We start from the raw sequence: 21,667 nt of genomic DNA, 5'->3' as shown, positions 1-21,667 counted from the left end.
GGGTTTTAACTGTGTAATATTGAATGCATGCTGTTCACAGCCCTGAGTCTATAAATTTAAATAAATAGCTTTGAGGCTTGGGATGGAGCTTGGATGCGAGCATGGGAGACAGCATTACGACAGAAATGTTAGTGCGTTCCCTTGGTTGCACAGGGTCATGTGCAGAAAGCTCAGCACTGGGTTCCTTAGTCTGATGCTGGGAAATGATACTCCTCCCTCCCATCCCTACCAGAATGTGTGTGTGTGTGTGTTTTTTCCCCCTTTACTTCCTGCTTGGCTTATATCTAATCGGTCTCTTTGCCCTTTTCCTCTCAGGATCTGCCTCCTGGTGGTGTCCTCCTCCTATTTGGCCTTCCGCATCTTCCGCCTGGAGCAGCAGCTCTGCTCTTTGAACCGGGACTACCTCTCCCGCATGCCCCGCAGGTAGGGACGCTTGGGAGTGGGGAGACCGTCGGCCGAGGGGTGCCTGAGAACAAGGGCGTCTCGCTGTGCAGATCCTGAGATCAGCGTTGCCTCATTAATGATCACCATGTTCTTTTTGTATGCCGATTGTGTGGGGGTTTCAAGGACTCTGATCTGGAGAAGCGGGTTTGATTTGCCATTCTTTCACGTGCAGCCAGCTGGGTGAGCTTGGTCCAGTCACAGTTCTCTTAGAGCCATTCTCACAGGGCAGTTCTCTTAGAGCTCTCTCGGCCCCACCTACCTCGCAGGGTATCTTTGACAGAAAGAGGGAAAAGGTGTTTATAAGCTGCTTTGGGGATTCTTTTAGGTAGTGAAAAGCAGGGTATAAAAAAACAGCTGTTCTTCATGGATCGAGGTGGGACAAGATCAGCTTAGGGCTGATCCTGCGTTGAACAGGGGGTTGGACTAGATGGCCTGTGTGGCCCCTTCCAACTCTATGATTCTATGACTAGATGGCCTGTGTGGCCCCTTCCAACTCTATGATTCTATGAAGACTCTTAGAATACCGAGGCCTAAGGGATTTCTCAAAATTTATTGATAAGCCTTAGTATCCATCTCCTCCCCCGCTTTTAAAAGGAAAGGTCGGGGAGCCTGCATCTTAGACTGCATTGAAATGAAGATGAGTGTCCTCCTGGGATTGGTCCAGATCCTGCTAACTTTGAGCCTTCTCTCTTTCCAGGTGACTGAGGTCCCAGGAGGGGTGGTGATGGAGGAAAGAGGACTTTGGGGGTCCTGATTCTGGCCCACCCTGACTAGCTAACCTGGCTGCAGCGAGTACAGGGCAAAGGGGGGCTGTCCTTGTTTGCATCACTCCTGGGCCAAAACTCTTCGTTTCCAGCGGCCAAACTGAGAAGTGAGTCCCGAGTCCACGCTGCTCAGCCCATGACATCAACACAGCAACTTTTCCCAGACAGTAACTATGTTTGCAGCCCTTGCCAAGAGCTGGGCTGTCCAGGGATGGTGGCTCTGAGTCACATCCTTCAAGGCCCTTTACTGGAGCGGAAAGGCTAGCGGTTTTTTTCAGCAGGTATTCTGGATCGGCACGATCTCCCTGGGACCCTGCCGCGGAAGCCCCCAAGAGAAACTGCGGTCCCAAACAAAATTGTCTCGTGCCTGGCTGGGGCCCAAGCATACCGGGTTCCTAATTCCAGAGCGGCGGCTGCATTCCCTTCTAGGGGCCCGTCCTGTTCAGAGGGCCACAGGATTTATCGGAAGACAAAACACCTGGATCTTTAGGTGCAAAATGCCAAGGCAGGAGGCTTATTTTTGCCAAGGATGGAGGCGCTGGCTGGAACCTGCCCCCTTCTCCCCCAGAATGAAATAATTTCCGTCAGGAACAGCCTTCTTGCACTAACACAATTCCTGTTCCCTGATCTATGCGAGTCGAAGGAAGGCCACCAGGTTAACTGCTCTCTGCTTGCCAAAGGACCATGGTTTTTGAAACATCTGAAGGCGATGAGGAGGGGGGGGGGTGGTCCCAGGAGCTGCTAGGCAGTTCTGAGCTCTCATGTGCTGCCGCAGAAGTCCCCCAAAGATGGAAGAGTAGACCCACTCTGGATCAAAACCTTCTCACAAGTGGGAGTTGACATTGCACATAGTCAGTGCTTCCTGTGGGCCCAGGCCAGTTATCCAGAAGGGCCATGCAGCTTGGTGCGAGGTTCCAAAAACCAAGGTGGAGAAGATGGAACTTGATCACTGTCCAGCTTTTTATTCCAGGGAGCTGCCTGGGGCCCTGAAGGCAGAATCATTGAGTTGGAAGGGACCTCCAGGGTCAACCCCCTGCAGCATGCAGGAAATTCACAACTACCTGCCCACCCAGCAGTGATGCCAATTCCATGCCCAGATGATGCCCCCCCCCCAAAAAAAACCCCAGAATCCCTGGCCAGTCTAACTTGGAGGAAATTCGTGCAAGAAAGGGCCACAAGAGCCAAACACGGATGACGGCCATTCTCAACGGAGGCACGTCGGGAGGAGGAAAGCGAGGGAGACGGGCCACAAGGCCTGGTGCCTGCCAACCGGGCACCGTTCTGTATGGCATGAAGAGCGGCAGGAATCCTCCCCTGCTGCAAAATCCACTTCTCCTCTGCACCCAAACTGGAGGGTCCTTGGGCAATTGCTATAAGCTAGCTTTCGAGGGAGGCCCCTGAAATCGTTGCCGTGCTGAATGGAAGGATTAGAGAGCGAGAGCCGGGAACTTCCGCCACAAAATAAATCTTCCGGCTGCATGAGATGGCACGGAAGATGTCGGCACCCAGGAGCTCCACCCAGGGAGGGGAAAGACCGCACTCAGGAGACAATATCTGTGAGCATTGCTGTGGAGAAGGAAGGCTTCATAACGAAAGGACTAAAGGAGAGACTTGAGAGGGACAAAGGGCCGTGGTAGAGCGGGTAGTTTGCACTTATAAGGCCCTGGCTTCACTTCCGGCCCCTCCTGTCCAAGGTGTGATGTGGGGGAAGGCGTGTCTTTGCCTTGTCCATCGTCTTGGGACCAGACCAACCCAACCCAGGCTGGGGGGAGGGAGCAGGGCTCAGGCTTCAGGGGGCCGAAGGGCCGCTGGGTGGGATCCAGGCGTTTTCCTCCCCCAACTCCTTTCTACCTTCAGGGATCTCTCTTATTTCCTCATTGACTTAACCCCCCTCCCTCCCCGGTACTCCTCCTGCATTGCCTGTGCGGTGCAGAGAAATCCCATTTCATGTGCCAAGGCAGGAAGGCAGGGCAGTGCATGCCGCGTGCTGGTCACGGGGTGTGGGAACTGGGAGGAGCCACAGAAATGCATCCCGAGGCTCCCGTGTTTGCCAGGAAGACCAGCACGACTGTCTTTACTGATGAGCTTTCCCACCGTTCGCTCAGACTGTTAATCCAAGCAGTGGACTTTTGCTAGAATCCCTCAACGACCCAATGTGGAACTCTGCCGAGTGACAGAGACCAAACCTTGCCTGAGCAGGCATGGAGAGGTCCGGGCCAGGCATGTGCGGGAGGGTCCTTCCGAACAAACCTTCAAGTCTCTTCTGCTCTCCCCTGCCCCTACCGGAGGTCTACGGGGCTGCGGGCCAGCCCAGCGGACTCCGCATTTAGCAATAACGTCTCAGGTGTTCCGTGTCTGTCTGTCCAGACCTCCCATGTTTTGTGTGTGTGTGTGTGTGTATTGGGAGGGGGGGATGTAAATGTAATATTTGTTGCTGATTTATTGGGTGGGGGGAAGTGCTGCTAAGACAAAGTCCTTTGTTTACTGGTGCGTTGTCTTGGCGGTATGGTCACGGTGCCCTTGGCAGGGGGTGCTGCCCAGGAGGGAGAGGTGGTGGGTAACAGAGGTGGTGGGGGGGCCAGCCGTTCCTCGAAGTGCCAAGAGAACCCGACTGATGCCGATTGCTCTTTGGAGCATTTTTCTAGAACTCCCACGGGTTTGTGCTCTGGCACAGTACGTGAGCTATGAGCCAAAGCCCCTCCCCAGTTCAAATTTTGGCACGGGCCGTGAATTCGCTGGTTGGCCTTTGGTGAGCCACTGTCCCCTCAGCCTGGACGGGGGTCCCCCATCTGTGACATGGGGCAAGTACTGTCCTACCTTACAAGGTTGTTGTAAGGATTGCTGAACAACTGTATTGTGAAGCGCTTCGAACACTTTGGGAAAGTGCTATATAAATACTAAAGTATTATCATTACTTTTGTCGTGGGCGAGCACTGCTGTTTCTTTTATTTCCTACCTTGAAGTGTAAGACCCTTCAGGACACAGGCACAAATTGCTATTTTCGGGACTCATGCTTGTGGAGGTCAGGGGAGTATCCTAGCAGATGCACAGGCTGCCTCCACACCCCGCCCATCATTTTAAAATGCGCTTCAGGCAGATGGTTCCATTGAGCAGGTTGCTTTAGGCGTCCTTGAGGATCCATTCCACAAGCAAATGCTGGCAGGGGCTCCTGGGAATTGTAGTCCATGAACATCTGGAGGACCACAGGTTGACTACCCCTGGACTAGATGACCCAACTCTATGATTCTGTGACATCTGGAGAGTTACAGTGTGGCCATCTCTGGTTTAGGGCTTTATCAGGGATGCATGTGTGTTGCTTGTAGTTTTTTTTTTTTTAATCTAGCCCACAGTATACAAATGGTTGAAATTCCACAGTATCCAGTATTGTAAGCCGTGACTTCTTTGGGTAGTTCCAAGGCGTTGGGGGCGGTTTGTGGGGAGGAGTTTGTAGCCAATGAAGGTTGCCCTTTGGAAGAGCTGTTCGGCCAAGCTTTGGGGTGAGGTTTTGAATTTGCACATGCCTGAGCTTGCAACCAAAGTCTGCACCGGGCAGAAGGTGAGGCAGTCCTTTGGATTTCAGGCTAGGGTGATTTAGGCTTGACTCCCTGGATTATTAAAAGATTAAGTGGGTTTTTTTTTTTTGTTTTTAAAAGCTTCATCCCTTCGATGCACACTAGAGGGCAGCAGCCGTCCTCCGGTGGGGGAAAGTCAGAGAGCACCGTCCCCTGGCTCCCACACCCCTTGACTGCTGGAAAGTAGCAGCAGCTGTGCTGGCTCAAGGTAAAGGCAGGAAAGGAGCTGGGCTTGGGCTGGTTGGCTGCCCTGGTTAAAAATTAAAAGCCATCAAAGCGCCAGCGCGAAGGATGAGCCAGAGGAAAAACCGGATGGGCCGAAACCACACTGAACCCAGTAGACCTAAATATTCTGTAGTACTACTGACTCATTTTAGTGAACCTTTCTTATTCTTGGGGGGGGGGGGGATATCTGCTTAATGGCAGGGACTTTTCCCTCCCCTTCCTACTTTTAAGAGGTTTTCTATTATCTCGGATTTGCTGACCCCCCCCAAAAAAAAAAGAAAAGAAAAAAGAAAACGTGGCATCAACAAGAAAAATGCTACGGCACTGCTGGGTATAAGGAAGCTGCAAAAGCTTCCTGATACCCCTACCTTAGTTCAGAAGCCCGGCAGAAACGTGGGGAATGACGCAGCAAGAAGAGAGCATGCTCTGTTTTATTGTTGGTTGGTTTTGTTCCAAAAGCCCTCCTTGCCCTTTGGCCCACGCAACCAAACTGGGAGGAGCCGGCTGGCTTGGGTTGTAGTGCGAATGTCGTGGCTGGATGCTGCTAAACCTCGGGCAGACATCACGAACGCTCAGAAAATGCAGGGGCAGTGACGGCGAAATCTGACAGTCAGCTGCACGGGGGTGTCAGCATCTACCGGCGTACGCACCAAAGTGGGGAAAACACCATTTCTCACTGTAATTGTGTCAATCGGGGCTTGTCAGGATCTACCCACAACCGCTAACGTTCGCCAAGCCTTTTGGGATTCAGCAAAGCCGAGATCCAGGATACAAAAAAGCAGGAGGGCCTCTGTTCACTTTGTTTGAAGCCAGTTCTGACTGTAGCCCTGCCAAAGCTAACCATCCGGGAGAACTGCCCTGGCCCAAGCAAGGTAAGAGGGGAAAAGAGCCCTCTAATTTTCGGGCGGGGGCTTTTCCCAGCCGCCATGCCCTCCAGGCCAGCCCTGCCTCCTCAGCTGGTAGGTAGTCGGGGTGCAATGGCCCCTCTGGCTGCAGACGGATCTGAGTGAGTGTTGCTTCCTCAGTGACAGTCTCTGTCCGCCGGGGGAGAATGCAGCAGGTTTTTCCGGTGTGCCGGGCTTCTGTTAAATATCTGAGGCTATCGAAAGTGCAACGCAGCAAGGGCTTGACGGTGTTTACAGAGGAGGCTCTAACAATCCATTCATAAAACTGGAAGCTGCTGGAGGGTGAGAAAGGCTGCTCTGGAGGCCAAAGGGCTTTCGGCTGACCTGCGCGAGAGCTTGTGGGCGTGCCCCAGGAGAGCAGGGGAAGGCCGGGCAGGATGTGTAGGAAGTGTGGGCAGCGGAGGGTGCTGCTTGGGCCTTCTCCCTGGAGCCAGTTTTGTAGAAGGAATCCCCTAGCCAATGATACATTTCATACAACCTAATGCTTTTGGGGGGGGGGGGGTCCTGAAACACAATTTGCTGTGTCTGCTTGCCCAGGGGCTTACAAGTTTCACTTCAGGGGCCTCTGGCGATCCCATAGCTCCCTTGAATAACTTTTTCCCATTGTCGAATGGCTTGATGTGGCGAGAAAGACCCTGGTCTTGGGAGCTGTTCCAGGAGATTGCACTGCGCAAGCAGCTGGAAGGCAGTTTGGGAGTAAGGTGCTTACTCCCTCCCCACCCCTCTGCGAGCCACCTGGAGCTCACAGGACAAGCAGCGTCTTCAGTTGGTGCTTGTCATGCATTCATGTGCCACTGTGCGTGGAAAAGCAGATTTCTGAGGGCTGGCCCATCACGGTATCCCTCAGCAGGGGAGCCTCCTGTACCACGGGGCTCAAGAGTGGGAGCTCCTTGCCACCCTAGAGCTTTCAGCCTGCATTTCACCTAAGAGCTTCCTTTGAGGGACGGCTTCTCCTGTGCCATGTCATCACGATTGCCTGGATGAGGTCCACTGCTGTTGCTTTCAGAACCAGGACAAGACCGAATTCAGCTGCTGAACTCAAATTTATAGGACAGTGGAGTTGAAAACTTAAAAAGAGTTGGTTCTTATATGCCACTTTTCTCTACCAGCGTTAGTCTCGGAGCAGCTTACATTCGCCTTCACTTTCCTCTCCCCACAAGAGATACCCTGTGAGGGAGGTGAGGCTGAGAGAGCCCTGATATCACTGCTCGGTCAGAACAGCTCTATCAGAGCTGTGACAAGCCCAAGGTCACCCGGCTGGCTCCATGTGAGCTGGATTTATTTCCCGCATCTCATGGAGATGTCAGCAAGTACTGATAAACTGGGAAGAGTCTAGTCTGTCATCTTGACACTTAACGCAAGGCTGCCCTGCCTGGGCTCCATGGGGAGGGGGGCGGATCAAACCCAGCTCTCCAGATTAGAAGTCGCCACTTTTAACCACTACACCCAGCTGGCTCCTAGTAACAACTGAAACTGAAATGAGTCAAGCCATGCCCATACCAAACTTTGGGATAAGGAACAGAAGGGCCCTCTTGCTTTCATAAGCATTGGCCCCAAAAATGCTTGTCTATGGGGTCACAAGTATATTTAGGAAGAAGAACTTTCTGGGATTTGCATGCCACACAATACATTCCAGTTAAATAGTGTGTTTAATGTGCATTACAGTCACTTTTCCAGTCCAAAAGTGCTCAAAGTGATGTACAGAGGAGAGAAAAAATACACCCAAAACTCTCCTATGCTCAGGTTGTATAGATTTCTGCTTCTTCCCATTCTAGGTACTGGAACTGTCTCCCTCCACCCCCCCACCCCCCGCCCACATATTCCATCACAGCCTCTTTGGAGAGCTGGAATTCATAGATGGTTAAAGGTAAAGGTAAAGGTATCCCCTGTGCAAGCACCAGGTCATGTCTGACCCTTGGGGTGACGCCCTCCAGCGTTTTCATGGCAGACTCAATACGGGGTGGTTTGCCAGTGCCTTCCCCATGATGGTTAAAGAAGCAGAAACAGCAAGCTGCTACAGTTGAACAGAGCGCTACCTTCTCTTGGCTGTCCAGCCTAACATTTATCCAAGTTCTGCAGCACCGTGCCTTCTGCGATCGGCACTCTCTTGCAAGGCAGACCGAGCACTCGATCCAAACCAAGCAGCTCTTTCCCCCTGTAATCCGTCCTCAGGAGGAGGAGAAGAAGAAAACAAAAAACAGAGCAATGACAAGAGTTGTAGTCCTGCATTTTCAGGCAAGCTTTGTTGCGGTATAATAGCATGGTATCGCCTTGTCTGGCGCGACCTCAGAAGAGGACTGCTGAAACCTGCTCCGCTGTTGCTGAATCCCGGTCCCCACATGTAGGAAAAGGAGGCGTTGCAGGCAGCCTTTCTGACGATGGGAGATTTAACACGGGGCCTAAGCTGTAACTGCCCACCTCGGAGAGGACGCTGAAGTTCCCCGCGACACTGGAAAGGCAAAGGCGTTCTCTCTGCATGGCAAGTCCAAGCTCAGCTTCTTAGTCAGGCACTGGGGTGGGGGCAAGTCACTTCTGAGAGAGCTTCGCAATGAGATCCTTCCATTCTTTCCTCTTCTGCGTTATGTAGGAGGGAGTCAGGAGCTGCAGGAGGGGCTCCTGCCGGGCCTGGAAATAGGCTCCACACAGAGCCTCTGTGTTGCAGATGACGTACATCCCGCAGTCGTAGCTGTTCTGCTGGGCGGGGGCCTTCTCCTCAGCAAAGGAGGCCTTGCCTCTCTTGCCCAGGAAGGCCTCCAGCTTCCCCGCAACCTGCCTGGCGTGGACGGAGTTGCACCTCGTATGGGAATCGTAGTGAGCAAAGCAGTGCTCGTCCCGGAAGTAGACCAAGAGGCTCCAGTGGGTGCCCCCGGCGGCCTGACTGGAGTTGTCGTTGATGGCCAGGAACACGGCTTTCTTTTGGGGGAGGTTCAGGGGCTCCAGAAACAGGCCCATTTCCTCCTGGCTGCTGGCGCACTTGATGAACTGGGCCACCTCGGGCCCGATGAAGCACACGTGGTCGGAGACGTCGCGGAACTGCTCGCTGGCAAAGTACTCGAAGGCAAAGCCGATGATGTGGTCGTTGAGCCAGCAGGGAGGGTCCAGTAACAAAATGTCCGATTGTCTCAGCAAACTGTCCATGTAACTGAGGACAACAGGGTCCATTCTAGGCAGGCGGAGTCACGGAAACTAGGGAGAGTCCGATGCCTAAAATGATAAAGAGGGAAGAAAGGGCGGAGAATGGTTAGAACAGGTCACATTCTTTCCCACTATGGCCAACGCAGTTGCAGAATCATAGAATCAGAATTGGGAGGGGCCATACATCGGGTCCAACCATCTGCTCAATGCAGGATCGGCCCAAAGCATCCATGAATGAGTTATAGAATGAGGCCACCTGTTTTAAGTTTCAGAGGGTAGCCAAGTTGGTCTGCAATAGAAGAGCTAGATTTGAGTCCAGGAGCACCTTAGAGTAGTATGAACATCTGAGAATCCAAGTTCATACCTTCAAAATCTTGTTCATCTCTAAGGTACTACTATGCTTGAATCTAGCTGACTTGAAATTTTTTTTTAAAGGAGAACAAGTTTGTTTAAATAGAATCAGCGACAACTCCTGCAAGAGGGGCTGGTGTTAAGGACAGGAATATGATCACAAGTACGGCTCCATAAAGGGTGCGCAACAGTTTTACCTATGTCAGTGCAATAAACAACTGCCAAAGGTTACAGCCAAGATGCAGGCGGTGGTAGAGCTCCTCAAAGTTCATCCTCGTGCAAGGCAGTGATGGTCCAAGGGGGGCCAGTGTCTGAAACACCATCTGTTCTCTTCCTCTAGCTAAAGAGAAAATTGGATCAACTTCATGATGGAGGCCTGCATCACACCGCAAACTAAATGTGGGCATAAAGGAGGCTGTTCAAGAATCTGCCGGCTCCTTTAGTCATCAAGGGTATTTTTAAAAGCCGAGCTGGTAGATAACAAACGTGCTACAGAAATGTACCCCCGACAAGTGGAAACTTTAGGATGATTCTTTTCGGAGCAGTTCTAAAGGAATGCCTGCCTTTCTCCTAGGAAAACCCACGGCAGGAGGAGGGGGGGGAAATTCCACAGCCGCCTTCTCTTGGATTCAATGGACTTTTTTCAGAGCTTTGCGAGTCAAACTGGGCTTTATGTTGGAGGCAGGATGGCTGCTGAACGTGGCAGTCCGATTTGGGGTCATCGGCATCGTTCAGGCATTCTCACGCACATCCTTTCTCCTTGTTTTTCTGCCCCTGCCAGGGCTGGGAAACAGCCAGGATCCCCCCCCCCCCCAGTGTGCAGGAAAGTCAGTTTACAGGAAAAGTGGGAGGGGGAGAATTTTTCGGGGAGAGGCTGCAGTTCTTGGCACAACCTCCATTTCCAGTCCCAAGAACGGCATCAAATCTACCTACCCCTTCTCTCTAAACTGGGCTGGGATATACTGGAATGGATTCCGCAGTGTCCCTTTTATGAGGACCGGGAATTTGTACATAGAAGGGGAGCAACAGACTGTCATTCCATAGGCTGCTTGAGTGTATGATAGCCCAAGCATCTATTGTCGATTACATTTAAGAGCACCGCTAAGAGTACAACTATCCCTCTGCAAGGAAATTGCTCTGGAATCTCTATCTGTATGTCTTTGTGTGTGTAAGTGCTGTCAAGTCATGCAAACCTAGAGGCTTCCAAAGATAATTTGCCACCTTATCCTATGTGGAAACGAGACTTGGAGCTCATCCAGAAGTTTGTTCAGCCCAGAACTGTAGCTCTGCAGTTATATTGGCCCGAGACCAAGTCTCCAAAAGGCAGTAAAAGGCACAAGACAGTGAGCGTTCACCCTGCCACGTTAGACTCTATGGCATTTAAAATAATAATAATCTTGACTCTTATTTCCCACCCTTCCTAATAGCTCAGGACGAGTTACAATATGTTAAAACAATCCACTCTAAAAAACAATATTAGATAGTGTCAAGCCCTCGTGTGCTGATTTATGAGGAAGGAGCGGCCCCGGATTCAAATGTGACTAGCCAAAGCACAAAGCTCAAGCACTTTCCCCCAGCACAGGTTTATACTGGCAAGCAGTGCCAAAATGAAGCTTCCAATGAAGCTTGTCCAAAATGAAGCAACACTGCCGTCACGTATACTAAAGGGAACTAAAATCACACATGTGGCAGAAGGAAGTTCGGCGGTGGAGACAGGCCTTTCTCCCCTCTTCCGCATTCAGGGTTTTCTTTATAAGTCAACAGGCAGTATCTGACAATCTGAAACACATGGGACTGATCATCCCTACAAGGAAGAAACCGCTGCAATCACTAAAAGGGAAGAAGAGCAGCTATGATTGCCTCGGTTGTTTAGTTTATCTGAGCATAAGCTCCTTTACAGTCAACCAACCACTAATCATACTCGGATTGATTAAGAGGGAAAACCAGGGCTGGAGCTGACGTTTTCAAGTCGCAGGAGGCCTCCGTCATAACCGGTTCTTCTTGCTGCACGTTCCTTCACTTGCACATATTTATTGTGTCCTCCCCTGCCAATGGAGTTCAAGGCAGTATGCATCTCTTGTCCGGTGCTATAGCCTTGGGAGAGAAGGCAGCTTGGTGCAGTCTTATCTTGCCATACTTGGAAGGGAGACCCTTCTCTTGCAGTGTCAGTACTTGGAAGGGAGACCACCAAGGAGGGAGGCCACCAAGGAAGGCTCTGCAGAGGAAGGTAATGGTAAACCACCTCTGCTTCTCGCTTGCCTTGAAAACCCCTTGCTGGGGTCGGCATTAATATTGGCTGAAGTTTTTCAGCACTTATGTACGGATTCTATCCACACAGCAATCCTGTGAGGTTGGGCAAACCCGGGGTGTGGTTGGCCCAAGGTCACCCAGTGAGCTTCTCAGCAGAGTAGGGATTTGGATTGTGGGTTTGGATTGTGAGAGAGCTGCTTGGGGCTACCCAAGAGGGAAGGAAGTGCTAGCCCTACTCACTTCAAAGGCACACTCTTTACTGACACAATAAGCTCCAAAACTGGGGCTTGCTACTGCAGAGACACTGGTTTTCATACCCTGCTTTTCACTGCCTGAAGGAGTCTCAAAGCAGCTTACAATAGCCTTCCTTTCCTCTTCCTACCACAGACACCCTGTGATGTAGGTGAGGCTGAGAGAGCTCTGACAGGACTGCTCAGTCAGAACAGCACTATCAGCACTGAGACGAGCCCAAGGTTACCCAGCTGGCTGCATGTGGAGGAGCAAGAAATCAGACCTAGCTCACCAGATTAGAAGCTGCCCCTCTTAACCACTCCACCAATCCAGAAGCAAAACAAAAGCAGCAGACAGCTCTCTGCATGGATGCAAACTGTCACCCTGGCCCTCACCCAGAGAAACAGCAACCAACCTGCTCAGTCTCTATTAAGTGCAGAATTTCCTGTTACTTATCCGCTCATCTTACGTGACAATCTAAATGGGAGTATGTGGCTTTGCATTCTTGAAGATTATGGTGCCCACCTAGCGTGCAAGCAGTCTGCTCCTATCTTTAGATGGTAGCGGAAAATATTACCGTTCTTGTCTTGCACAGATTAATAACTATAGACTGAACTTGCTTAGTCTTCCTGCATCCTCTCTGTCAGGGGGTTCTTCCTAAGCGAGAGGAAAAGCTTTCTGTTCTTGTTTCACAGGCACTCGTTTCATTACGCAGACAGCGTAATTATTCGACTCAGAAAGGGCATAAGCAATCAGTATAGTTTATCCTTTGGTTTAGTTCAGCGATTTTTTCTCATTGCCCCCAGTGTTTCAGGAAAGTGAGGAAGATCCTTCCAGGGCAGGGTTTGTGACTGACAGGTGGACCTGGCCTTGAAACAGTCACTACGCCACACTCATGAACCAATACAGTATGGTTAGAAGCTCAGATAAGGGAGACCTAAGCCTGATAGATGACTCCAAGCTGCCCCCTGCCAATCTACCTCATAATTATGGTGGGTATAAAAAGGCGTGGGGAAATCAGTACACAACATCCTGATATCCACATAGAAAAACAAACTGAAATGTGACACAGGAGTTTCTGCAAACATGCATAAAGGAAGTACCTTGTAAAGGGAAGACACAGTGCACAAACCTGCCAGCTGAGTACGAGCCTTCAAGGAAGTGGTAGAATTTATTACGTTTTATTGTTTTAATTTATAGTTCACCTTTCACACTGGGGACCCAAAATTGTTCAGTGACTTGGGGGTGGAATACAAAACACAGTAAGTTTTGACTATAACAGCCTGGATTTCTAGTAAGCTAACATAATATAGTACAGGGGAGAGGGGCATCCCCAGAACAACTCACCTGCTTATGCTGATGTAAGCAGAAGCCAGGTAAGGAGCCCATCTTCCCAGCTCTTCTGCTCACCGCGATTGCTCTTTTGTGTTAAAAAAACACCCCTCCCCGCAAGTAGAAAGCGAGCACCACGGGGAGAAAGCTTCTACCTTCCCTTCCCATTAATTGCGATGCTGTTTTTCTACCTGTGGAGAAGGTGTCCCCCCCCTTCTTCTTTCACACAGTGGAGCATTCCAACCTGGGATCCTCCTCCACCTGTCGTGTTGCCATGCCCACGACCTCGCTCGCTCTTTTACCACCTCCGCTTCTCGCACATGAGAACCAGGCCTCACACTGAAACGGGAAAAGACGTTTTTCTCTTCATTTCCCCACAGCTCCTGCCAAAGCTCGGCCGGAGAAGCCCCAAAGATAAGGGAAGTGGGGGAGGGGGATCAGGACCGCCCCCCATCTTAACCATCGCCTGCCCGATTCTGCCGTTAATTTTTAAAAACGCCACCCGTACAAAATCCGCCTAAGGACCACTTTTGCGTAGCCCGACGTGGCCGCTGACGGCACTCCGCGCCCTTACCTGTCGCGCCCGCCTCATCCTCCCGCGGTTGCTAAGCGCCACCGTAAAGCGCCTCGCCTCCGCGTCGTAAACGCCTCTCGCTGTCACTCGACGCCTCGCCCCCTTTTCCTCCTCCAGCGAATGAGGGCGAAGCAAAAAAAAAAAAAAAGAAAAGAAAAAGAAGCCGATTAACAGACGAATGGTGGCGTTGGGCTCGCTCGCTCGCGCACGCGCGTTTGCGCGCGAGACAGCGCAAACCGGCGGGCGGGTTTTTGGGGGCGGTGCATGGGCGGAGCTTGGCGTGCCGGTGGGAGAGGCGCGCGTCGCTCGCGAGGGTTTTAGGTGGTGGGAAGAGGGGGGCGTGGCGTTCCCCTGGCGGAGGGGCGGGACTGAGGGGGAGAGTGATCGCAGAGGGAAGGCGGGCCGGGCGCGCATGCGCTTGCGGGTGTGAGGGAGAGAAGCGCAGCGGCGTTTCCTCAGGAGGAGAGGGGGGGGGACGGACGAGAAGGCGGAGACTGCGGCGGTCGTCGTCCCTCCCGGCGGGCGGCGAGAGCCTCTCGGTTCTGGGGAGGGAGCGAGGGAAAGGGAGAGATGAGCCGAGGAGGGATGCGGCGGCCCCGCCCGACCCACAGGTGAGACGCCCCTCATCCTTGTCGCGGCGGCGGTTGCTCTCCCTCCCCTTTCCCCGCCCGGCTCCGTTCCATTCCCCCCTCCCCTCTGCTCCCCAACGGTCAGTTGGCAACGGCGGTTTGGCCGGACGTTAACGGCCGCCCCGGGTTCAAAATCTGACGGGCAGGGGGGAGCGGGCGGGCGCGCGCCTCTGCCTCTCTGTCAGTCTGTCCGGCCGGCCGTCTGCGCGTGACAGTTCCCGAGGCAGCGTCTGACGGGCGATGTTTCTAGTCCCTGGCGCGGGCAAAGGAGCTGGGGCGGCCCCTGCAAGAGGCCCATTCATTGCAGCCCGTGGGCAGCAAGCCGCTTTCCCCTGCTCCTTGGCCATCTCTTTCCCCTTCTCCCAGTTTGGCCTTGGTGGGGAGCTCTGCGATGCCACCCCCCCCCCATTGAAATGTGTCTGAAAGGCTGGCTGGCTGACACATCCCTCCCTCCCCCCTTTCCCTTGCAAGGTCATAGGAGAGATTTTTTTTTGCTTTTCTGCCTCTCTCTTTCTCCTCCCCGTGTCCTTTTTTTTTTTTGGTGGTGTTGAATGTAGTATGAGATCATCCATTTTTGGAACCCCGCTACAGTGTCTTGTATTTCTGGCACTGGCCTTCTCTCCCCCCCCCCCCCCATGGTGGCTGTTGCATTGGTGTGTCTAGGAGCTGAAAATCTGCGCTGCAGCTGCTGTATTGTGGGAATGTAGACAGCCTGAGAGCTCAGCTCTCGGGAGCAACTTTCTTGTTTTCCCCCCATTAACAGGTTTAGATGGCTTCGGTCGGTTGCGATGCGTCCTTAGTGAGAAGCACTTTTACGTAGCAAATAGGCGACCTGTCGAATGGTTGGTAAAGGAACCAAAATGAGGACGTCTCTCTTTTTTAAAAATAGAATGGCAGAATTTGCGCTGTGTTCCCCTTGCAGTGCACACAAATGGGTAAAAAAAATGTTCCTCTTGCTGCTAGGTACTGTTAGCACTACACCCGCATCACTGCAAAGCTTATCATAAAGGCTGCATGGAATGGGTAGCACCTGTGCTTTCTTCATGGGTGTTTTCTCGCTGTGTGTGGTGCAGCGGGTACCACACATGTGGGGTTTGCGATGGAGTGAGGCACTTTAGGAATCTGAAGGAAATCTTCAGTGTAAAAATCCTTAGCTGAGTGAGTGAGGCTTTTGGATGCAGACAGGTCGTGTTCTTATTCAAGCTTAGTACGGCTGTGAAACGGAGTTCCCTGGCTTCTGTTCTTATCTTGCACTGATAAACAGTGCAATCCACCTTCTCACTTATTGCCAGGGCTATCTAAAGAGTCTTAAAGAGGACGAGTGCCTCCCTGATGGAGTTCTTATGCGTGGCAACTCTTATCTGTTCTTTACTGACTTAAGCAGTTCCCCCTCTTTCCCCCCCCTTTTCTTCCCCCAGTTTTGTACGGACCTCTGCGCTCTGCTTGTGCTGTAGTGGCTTATTTGGCTTATTTGTTTTTCAGAGCCAAATTGAGAGTGCTTCCGTTAAGACTGGGGCAGGGGGGGCAGGGGGGAGAAAAGACCGTACAGCCATGAGGCTTATTCCCCTCCAAAGTGACAGGGATCATTACAGCACGGCATCCCTTCTCCACCGTCCCCCTCCAAGAACACCATGCTCAAAGGACCTTGCAGGTGCTTCTCGCAAAGGAGTGAACATGCTTGGGGCGTGCTGTACAGGATTGTGCAGATAAACCCACACATTTATTTACCCTGCATTTTCTCATGCTTTTGTAGCGGTTAGTGACGCTAGAGATAAAGCCCGCATGGACCATGTGCTTCAGAGCTCATTTGCATATTTTTAGTCTTTGATTGAAGCATGTGGAAAAATGGTCTGTGGTTGTGTAATATAGCCGGTAAGCTCCACACACATGGCAGGCAGAAGCTGCTTGCAATATATCTGTAATATCAGAAATAATGAATTTCAAGATAACACTGTCCTCTGTATTTCTTTTACCAAGCCACCTCTTTTTTTAAAGGTAAAAAGTTTCATTTCTGATTTGTATACACCTTTACTAAAAAGGCAAATGGGATTTTGCGCTATATCAAACGGAGTATCGTGTCCAGATCATGGGAGATGATGGTACCGCTGTACTCTGCTCTGGTTCGGCCTCACTTGGAGTACTGTGTTCAGTTTTGGGCACCCCAGTTGAAGAGAGATGTAGACAAACTGGAGCATGTCCTGAGGAGGGCAACAAAGATTGTGAGGGGCTTGGAGTCCAAAACGTGTGAAGAAAGGTTGGGGGAGCTTGGTCTGTTTAGACTGGAGAGGAGACAACTGAGAGGGGATCTGATAACCATCTTCAAGTATTTAAAAGGGTGCCATATGGAGGATGGAGCAGAGTTGTTCTCTCTTGCCCCAGAGGGACGGACCAGAACCAATGGGATGGAATTAATTCAAAAGAAATTCTGTCTAAACATCCGGAAGAAGTTCTGACTGTTAGAGCGGTTTCTCAGTGGAACATGTAGGACTTTCAACCAACCATGCCTCTGAATGTGATGAAAACAATCATTTATATACGCCTCGGGACCAGATTTCAGCCATTTTATTTACATGTAGAACTAGATACCAGCATCACGATGTACTATTCTCTTTAATATTAAATGCAGCAGGTTAAGTCAGTATACACGGTTATGAAAACCTTGGGTAAACTATGCAGATTGTTCTGTGTGTGTGTGGGGGGGGGGGGTTGTTTCTCAAGCACAGCTGTATCGTCCCTGCGTGTCACATAGTAAGCCAAACCTTGGCAAATTTTCTTTGACTGTTTGAGCCAGGCTCTTCCAAGGTTTTGTGTTTTATTGTCCAGATGTTCTGAATTTTACTGCCACAATACCTAATCCTATTCTTGTCAGTTTCTTGTAATAATATTAAAGCGATGATATGATAAAGGTGTTTAGTACAGTTGGTTCTCTTCAGCACAACAAAAAACTTGATCTCTAAACCTTGCCTTACTTCTCCCAAATTTTTCGTAACTCCATTATGGCTTTAAAACACTCCATTTTTATTGGATCCCGTATAAAAAGCCACTACTTAAAAAGTGAATTAATTGTCCGCTAGTGAGGTTTTAAGAATTCCACGCACTGATAATTGCGGTAAAATTATTGGTGAAAATTACTTGGCCCCAAAATGAAATTTCTAGGCACCACGGTGACCTGGTAATTGAGGTTTGAGAAGCTCTGTAGTAAACTATTGCTGCAGTTGAGGAGATGTTTTGGCTCCTGGATATAGTTCGTTTTTAATACAAATCACTAATATTTGAGGTAAAACTCCCAAATGCTGGATTCTCCATCAGTGATATAACTCAGACCCATGAAACCTGTTTTTTGCATTCCTCACTAACCTGCATGTTTAAAAATTCTTAACTGATCCAGTCAAAGGTAGACACTCCTCATCTTCACTGGGTTCAAGTGAGAAAAAAAGCCACTGTTTTAAAAGTTCCATGAAGTTAACTCGGGTTTAAAAGTGCTTAACTTGGACTAGATTGTGGTTCTAGCCCCACTTTCCACTTTTTAAAAATCAAACATATATCCTTAAATGGTACCAAAGTTATTTATACATGTGTTTAGCTTGTGGTTTCATGCTTCATTCTGAAACTGAGTTTGGTTTATATCTGCTGAATGATGGGAAAATATATGGTTACTTTTACATTGGCTCTTAGAAATGGTTATAGGTATTGGTGATTTGCTTGATCTGACTTTCTTGACGGTCAAAAATATTGAGGGCCATAACTTAGATCAAGACAAAGCAAAAACTGTGATGCTTTTTCGCAATGGACTTACTGTTGCAGCCACCAGATTAAAGTGCCTCAGTTAAACTTTTTGAAATGACTCAAATCATGACGTTCCGTTGATTATTCACAGTTATTTTGGGGCTGCTGGTCATGTCTGCTTTCATGGTGTCATGGGTTAGCAGCAGCTCAAGTGAAAGTTGTTGTGAAAGGATAAATACAGGAATAAGTAGATTAAAAATATTTACTTAAAAGGAAATTGAGTGCTTTGTTCACCACTGGGGTGGGCTAACCAGGTGGTCATTGTTTTGCTGATGTAACTGGAATATGATTTCAGGGACCTGAAATATCATTTAATTTAGTGTGCAGGTTTCACAGCCAATCTCAAAGGGAAGCTGAATTTTCCTTCTCCTTGACAGCTCTGCCAACTCTTAAATAGGGTTGCATGGGAGTCTTCACTATCCCATTGATACAGCAGAGTGTGTGGGAGAAAGGGGTAGAGTAGAGACTGATACTTTGGTTCTGAAAATACTGTGCCATAGGTATCTGTGCAGTCCCTGGGATGGAGTGTGAGCATCTTTAACAATGCTGACACCAAGGTTCAATGCTAGAGCATCTGCTTTGCATTCAAAAGGTCCCAGGTTCAATTCCTGACATCTACAGATAAAAAAATCTCATAGCAGTGATAAAATTCTATCTGAAACCCTGAAGAACTATTCCTAGTCAGAGCTGACAATATTAACCTTGACAAACTAACAGTCTGATTAGGCAGTTTCATGAGTTCATGCAGTCACATCCACCAGAGGTGTTTTTTAAGATGCCTAATTTGCAATATTGCTGTATCGTTGACCATCATAACCAGTCTCTAAACTATGAGCATAATTTTTACTTATTGGGTACAGATGTGTATCTGACTGCTCTTTTACCAAAAACTGAGTTATTCAAATACGCTTCATGGGTAGGAATGTTTGTGTGTGAGTATTTCAAAGAATGTGCTGTGGTTTTGACACTGAGCTAAGAAGGAGCTTGGTTATTTAAGGAAAGAGACTGAATTTCTTGCTTCAGGTTTCCAAGATCAATTGATTTGGCAGCGTTGGATCCCTGCTTCTGACATAGCTGTGGGAATTGCAGTGAACAGTTAAATTGCGTCATATTTATTGGAAAATGGGCTGAAATGTAAACAACCGCTTAAATTGCCAGCTTCTGTAACATTAATATTAATATATTTTTTTCACAGTATTTTCTTCCTGCCTGTGTTTCCTCCTCACACACATTTTCTTTCTGAATGATGGCGCTTTTGATGCAGTAGTGATGAGCTCTTTCATCCAGTGTGCATTTTCATGTGTGAGGTACTCAAAGAATGTTTTGAAAATGTCCAGGGTGGATTACTTTGTAAAGCCAAGTAGATCTCTGATTGGTTAACATACGGATAGGGTACCTAGTATACAGCACTGAGCATCTTGGTAGACTTGTGGGATACAAACCTAGTATGCTTTGGATACCGATGGAAATATTTCCATTAAAATAAACTGTTTTGGAAAAGAGCTGTTTTTTTTAAAATACCCGACTTTTCACTTCCCAAAGGACTCCCAAATTGGTTTATAAATACCTTTCCCTTGCTTCCCTCACAGCAGACACCCTGGGCTAAGAGAGAGCTCAGATAGCTGCTCTGCAAGAACAGCTCTAAGAGAACTGTGAGTGGCCCAAGGTCTCCAAGCTGGCTGCATGTAGTGGCGGAGTGGGGAATCAAACCCAGTTCTCCAGATTAGAGCCTGCCACTCTTTAACCACTATACCCCTCTGGAATGTAGTGGCTTGTTTACTTCATTTATGTCCCACTTCCCTCCCCAGTGGGAACCCAAAGTGGTTTACAGCCTTCTCTGGCCCTTCCTGACAAACAGCCCTGTGGAGTTAGTTAGGCTGAGTATGTGTGACTGGCCTAGGGTCATGAATCTGGGTCTCCTAGTCTCACCCCCTGACCTCTACACCATAATGGCCATCACAATCAGGTTTATTTCCTCCAAAACTAGCCTTTCGAAATAGGAAGTTGTCAAATGTCGTTCTTGTTATGACAGTGTGCTGCAAGGAAAGGGCAACAATGTGGCAATAGAAAAATCGCTCATTAAACATAGTTTCCCTTCCTTGTGGATATGAAGGAAAACTCAATATACAAGTAGAGTTTTATTTGACTGAAAGCCACAAAACCTAATAAAAGTATCTATGATTTACGCATGAGGGTTCTTGCCTTTCAGAAATCTCTCTTTGTATGTGTGGAATTAACACTGTGCAGGCTCCAGCCTTCAAAGTCACTTTTATGTTGTTAGAAAAGTTCTTGGGTCTTGCATTTCAAGACTTCAGTTCCTTGTCCTTGCATGAAATTGCTGTCATTTGTGTCTGATGTCCTCCTGAAGTCAGAGGGAGGATTGCTAACCAACCCACAAAAAAAGGAATTAAAAAAAAGAAGTGTTCTAAGAGTGAGAGCCAGTTTGGTGTAGTGGTTAGGAGTGCGGACTTCTAATCTGGCATGCCAGGTTCGATTCTGTGCTCCCCCACATGCAACCAGCTGGGTGACCTTGGGCTTGCTACGGCACTGATAAAACTGTCCCGACCGGGCAGTGATATCAGCACTCTCTCAGCCTCACCCACCTCACAGGGTGTCTGTTGTGGGGAGAGGAATGGGAAGGCGACTGTAAGCCGCTTTGAGCCTCCTTCGGGTAGGGAAAAGCAGCATATAAGAACCAACTCTTCTTCTTCTCAGTTGTCTGCCGTTCCAAAGCAAAAATGGAGTCCTGCACAATGTAATTTATGGATGAGCTCTCCCTCAAAACGTTCTCTGTTGTTTTCTCATATGACTCTATATGCCTGAGTCAGCCCCAGTCCTCAAGCAGCAGGACAATTATGAAAATGCAAGACGTTTCCCGTATGGAAGTGAATTTGCAATCTGACGGAGGAAATCAATGTGCATTAAGTGTGTGTGGCAGGGGAAAGGGTTTGGAAATGGCTGGCTGCCATTCCACAACTCACTTGTGGAAGTGAAGTCTGCCCCTATTAATATCGGTGGGAGATTTGCCATGGGCCCAAGGCGTGGTTGGTTGTAGGATCATTATGGGTGCAGAGAATAATTCATTCGTTTTTATCTGACAGGTCACTTTTGAACTCATTTCCTATTTAGGGATGCCTATGAGGATGAATTAGTCAAGTATGCAGTGTCAATGAAGAAACAGGAAATAAAGGTCTCCGTCCTGCATTCGTTCCCTGTATGCTGTCTTCATCCACCACAGCAGGCAGGGCTGAATCAGAGCTTCCTGTGCCTTTGTGATTAGCTAAAATATGTTCACAAGATATGTTCACGTTTAGGGCCATAGAGTCTTCTTGCATTGTGAAACTGGTGCTGCTACTCCTTGTCTGCAGAAAAGCGTGGCATCATTTATTTAAAAACATTCGCAAAACTGCCTGCCTACCAAGCAAATGGGGTCCAAGGTAGGTAATGATATAAACAGTAACATAGGAAT

The 21,667-nt window shown here is 49.3% G+C and overlaps 3 protein-coding genes across 19 annotated transcripts in view; 2 read left to right on the top strand and 1 right to left on the bottom strand.

Annotated features, from left to right (window-relative positions):
- Positions 1 to 4,122, top strand: part of GRAMD2A (GRAM domain containing 2A) — a 39,338-nt gene extending 35,216 nt beyond the window's left edge. For 7 of the 8 annotated variants that reach the window (XM_077318034.1, XM_077318029.1, XM_077318033.1 and 4 more), the window contains 2 exons: positions 316 to 423; positions 1,142 to 4,122. In XM_077318034.1, coding sequence (XP_077174149.1) covers positions 316 to 423; positions 1,142 to 1,145 — 112 coding nt within the window. In that variant the 3' untranslated portion in view covers positions 1,146 to 4,122. Of the gene's footprint in view, positions 1 to 315; positions 428 to 1,141 lie in introns of those variants that run through there. The other variant, XM_077318030.1, reaches the window with a different exon arrangement.
- A 3,418-nt stretch (positions 4,123 to 7,540) lies between these two features.
- On the bottom strand, positions 7,541 to 14,168 carry SENP8 (SUMO peptidase family member, NEDD8 specific). 4 transcript variants are annotated; one of them, XM_077318118.1, is made up of 3 exons: positions 13,784 to 14,168; positions 9,594 to 9,736; positions 7,541 to 9,114 (listed from the first exon to the last, which is right to left on the bottom strand). In XM_077318118.1, exon 3 carries the CDS (start codon positions 9,070 to 9,072, stop codon positions 8,437 to 8,439), a length of 636 nt encoding a protein of 211 aa, XP_077174233.1. In that variant the 5' UTR covers positions 9,073 to 9,114; positions 9,594 to 9,736; positions 13,784 to 14,168; the 3' UTR covers positions 7,541 to 8,436. The 4 variants fall into 4 exon arrangements, with proteins under 4 accessions (XP_077174233.1, XP_077174234.1, XP_077174235.1 ...); XM_077318119.1 differs by lacking the exon at positions 13,784 to 14,168 and adding an exon at positions 13,225 to 13,760; XM_077318120.1 differs by lacking the exon at positions 9,594 to 9,736.
- A 72-nt stretch (positions 14,169 to 14,240) lies between these two features.
- MYO9A (myosin IXA) overlaps positions 14,241 to 21,667 on the top strand; it is a 138,457-nt gene continuing 131,030 nt past the window's right edge. For 4 of the 7 annotated variants that reach the window (XM_077318114.1, XM_077318115.1, XM_077318116.1 and 1 more), the window contains exon 1: positions 14,242 to 14,394. The gene's annotated coding sequence lies outside the window, so the exon portion shown is untranslated. Of the gene's footprint in view, positions 14,395 to 21,667 lie in introns of all 7 variants that reach the window. The other 3 variants (XM_077318117.1, XM_077318113.1, XM_077318112.1) reach the window with 3 other exon arrangements.

The sequence above is a fragment of the Paroedura picta genome, chromosome 18 (assembly GCF_049243985.1).
Source record: "Paroedura picta isolate Pp20150507F chromosome 18, Ppicta_v3.0, whole genome shotgun sequence".
In the NCBI taxonomy this organism is placed as follows: Eukaryota; Metazoa; Chordata; class Lepidosauria; order Squamata; family Gekkonidae; genus Paroedura; species Paroedura picta.
The sequence above is the reverse complement of the archived record's forward strand: the minus strand, read 5'-3'. Positions and strand labels throughout refer to the sequence as shown.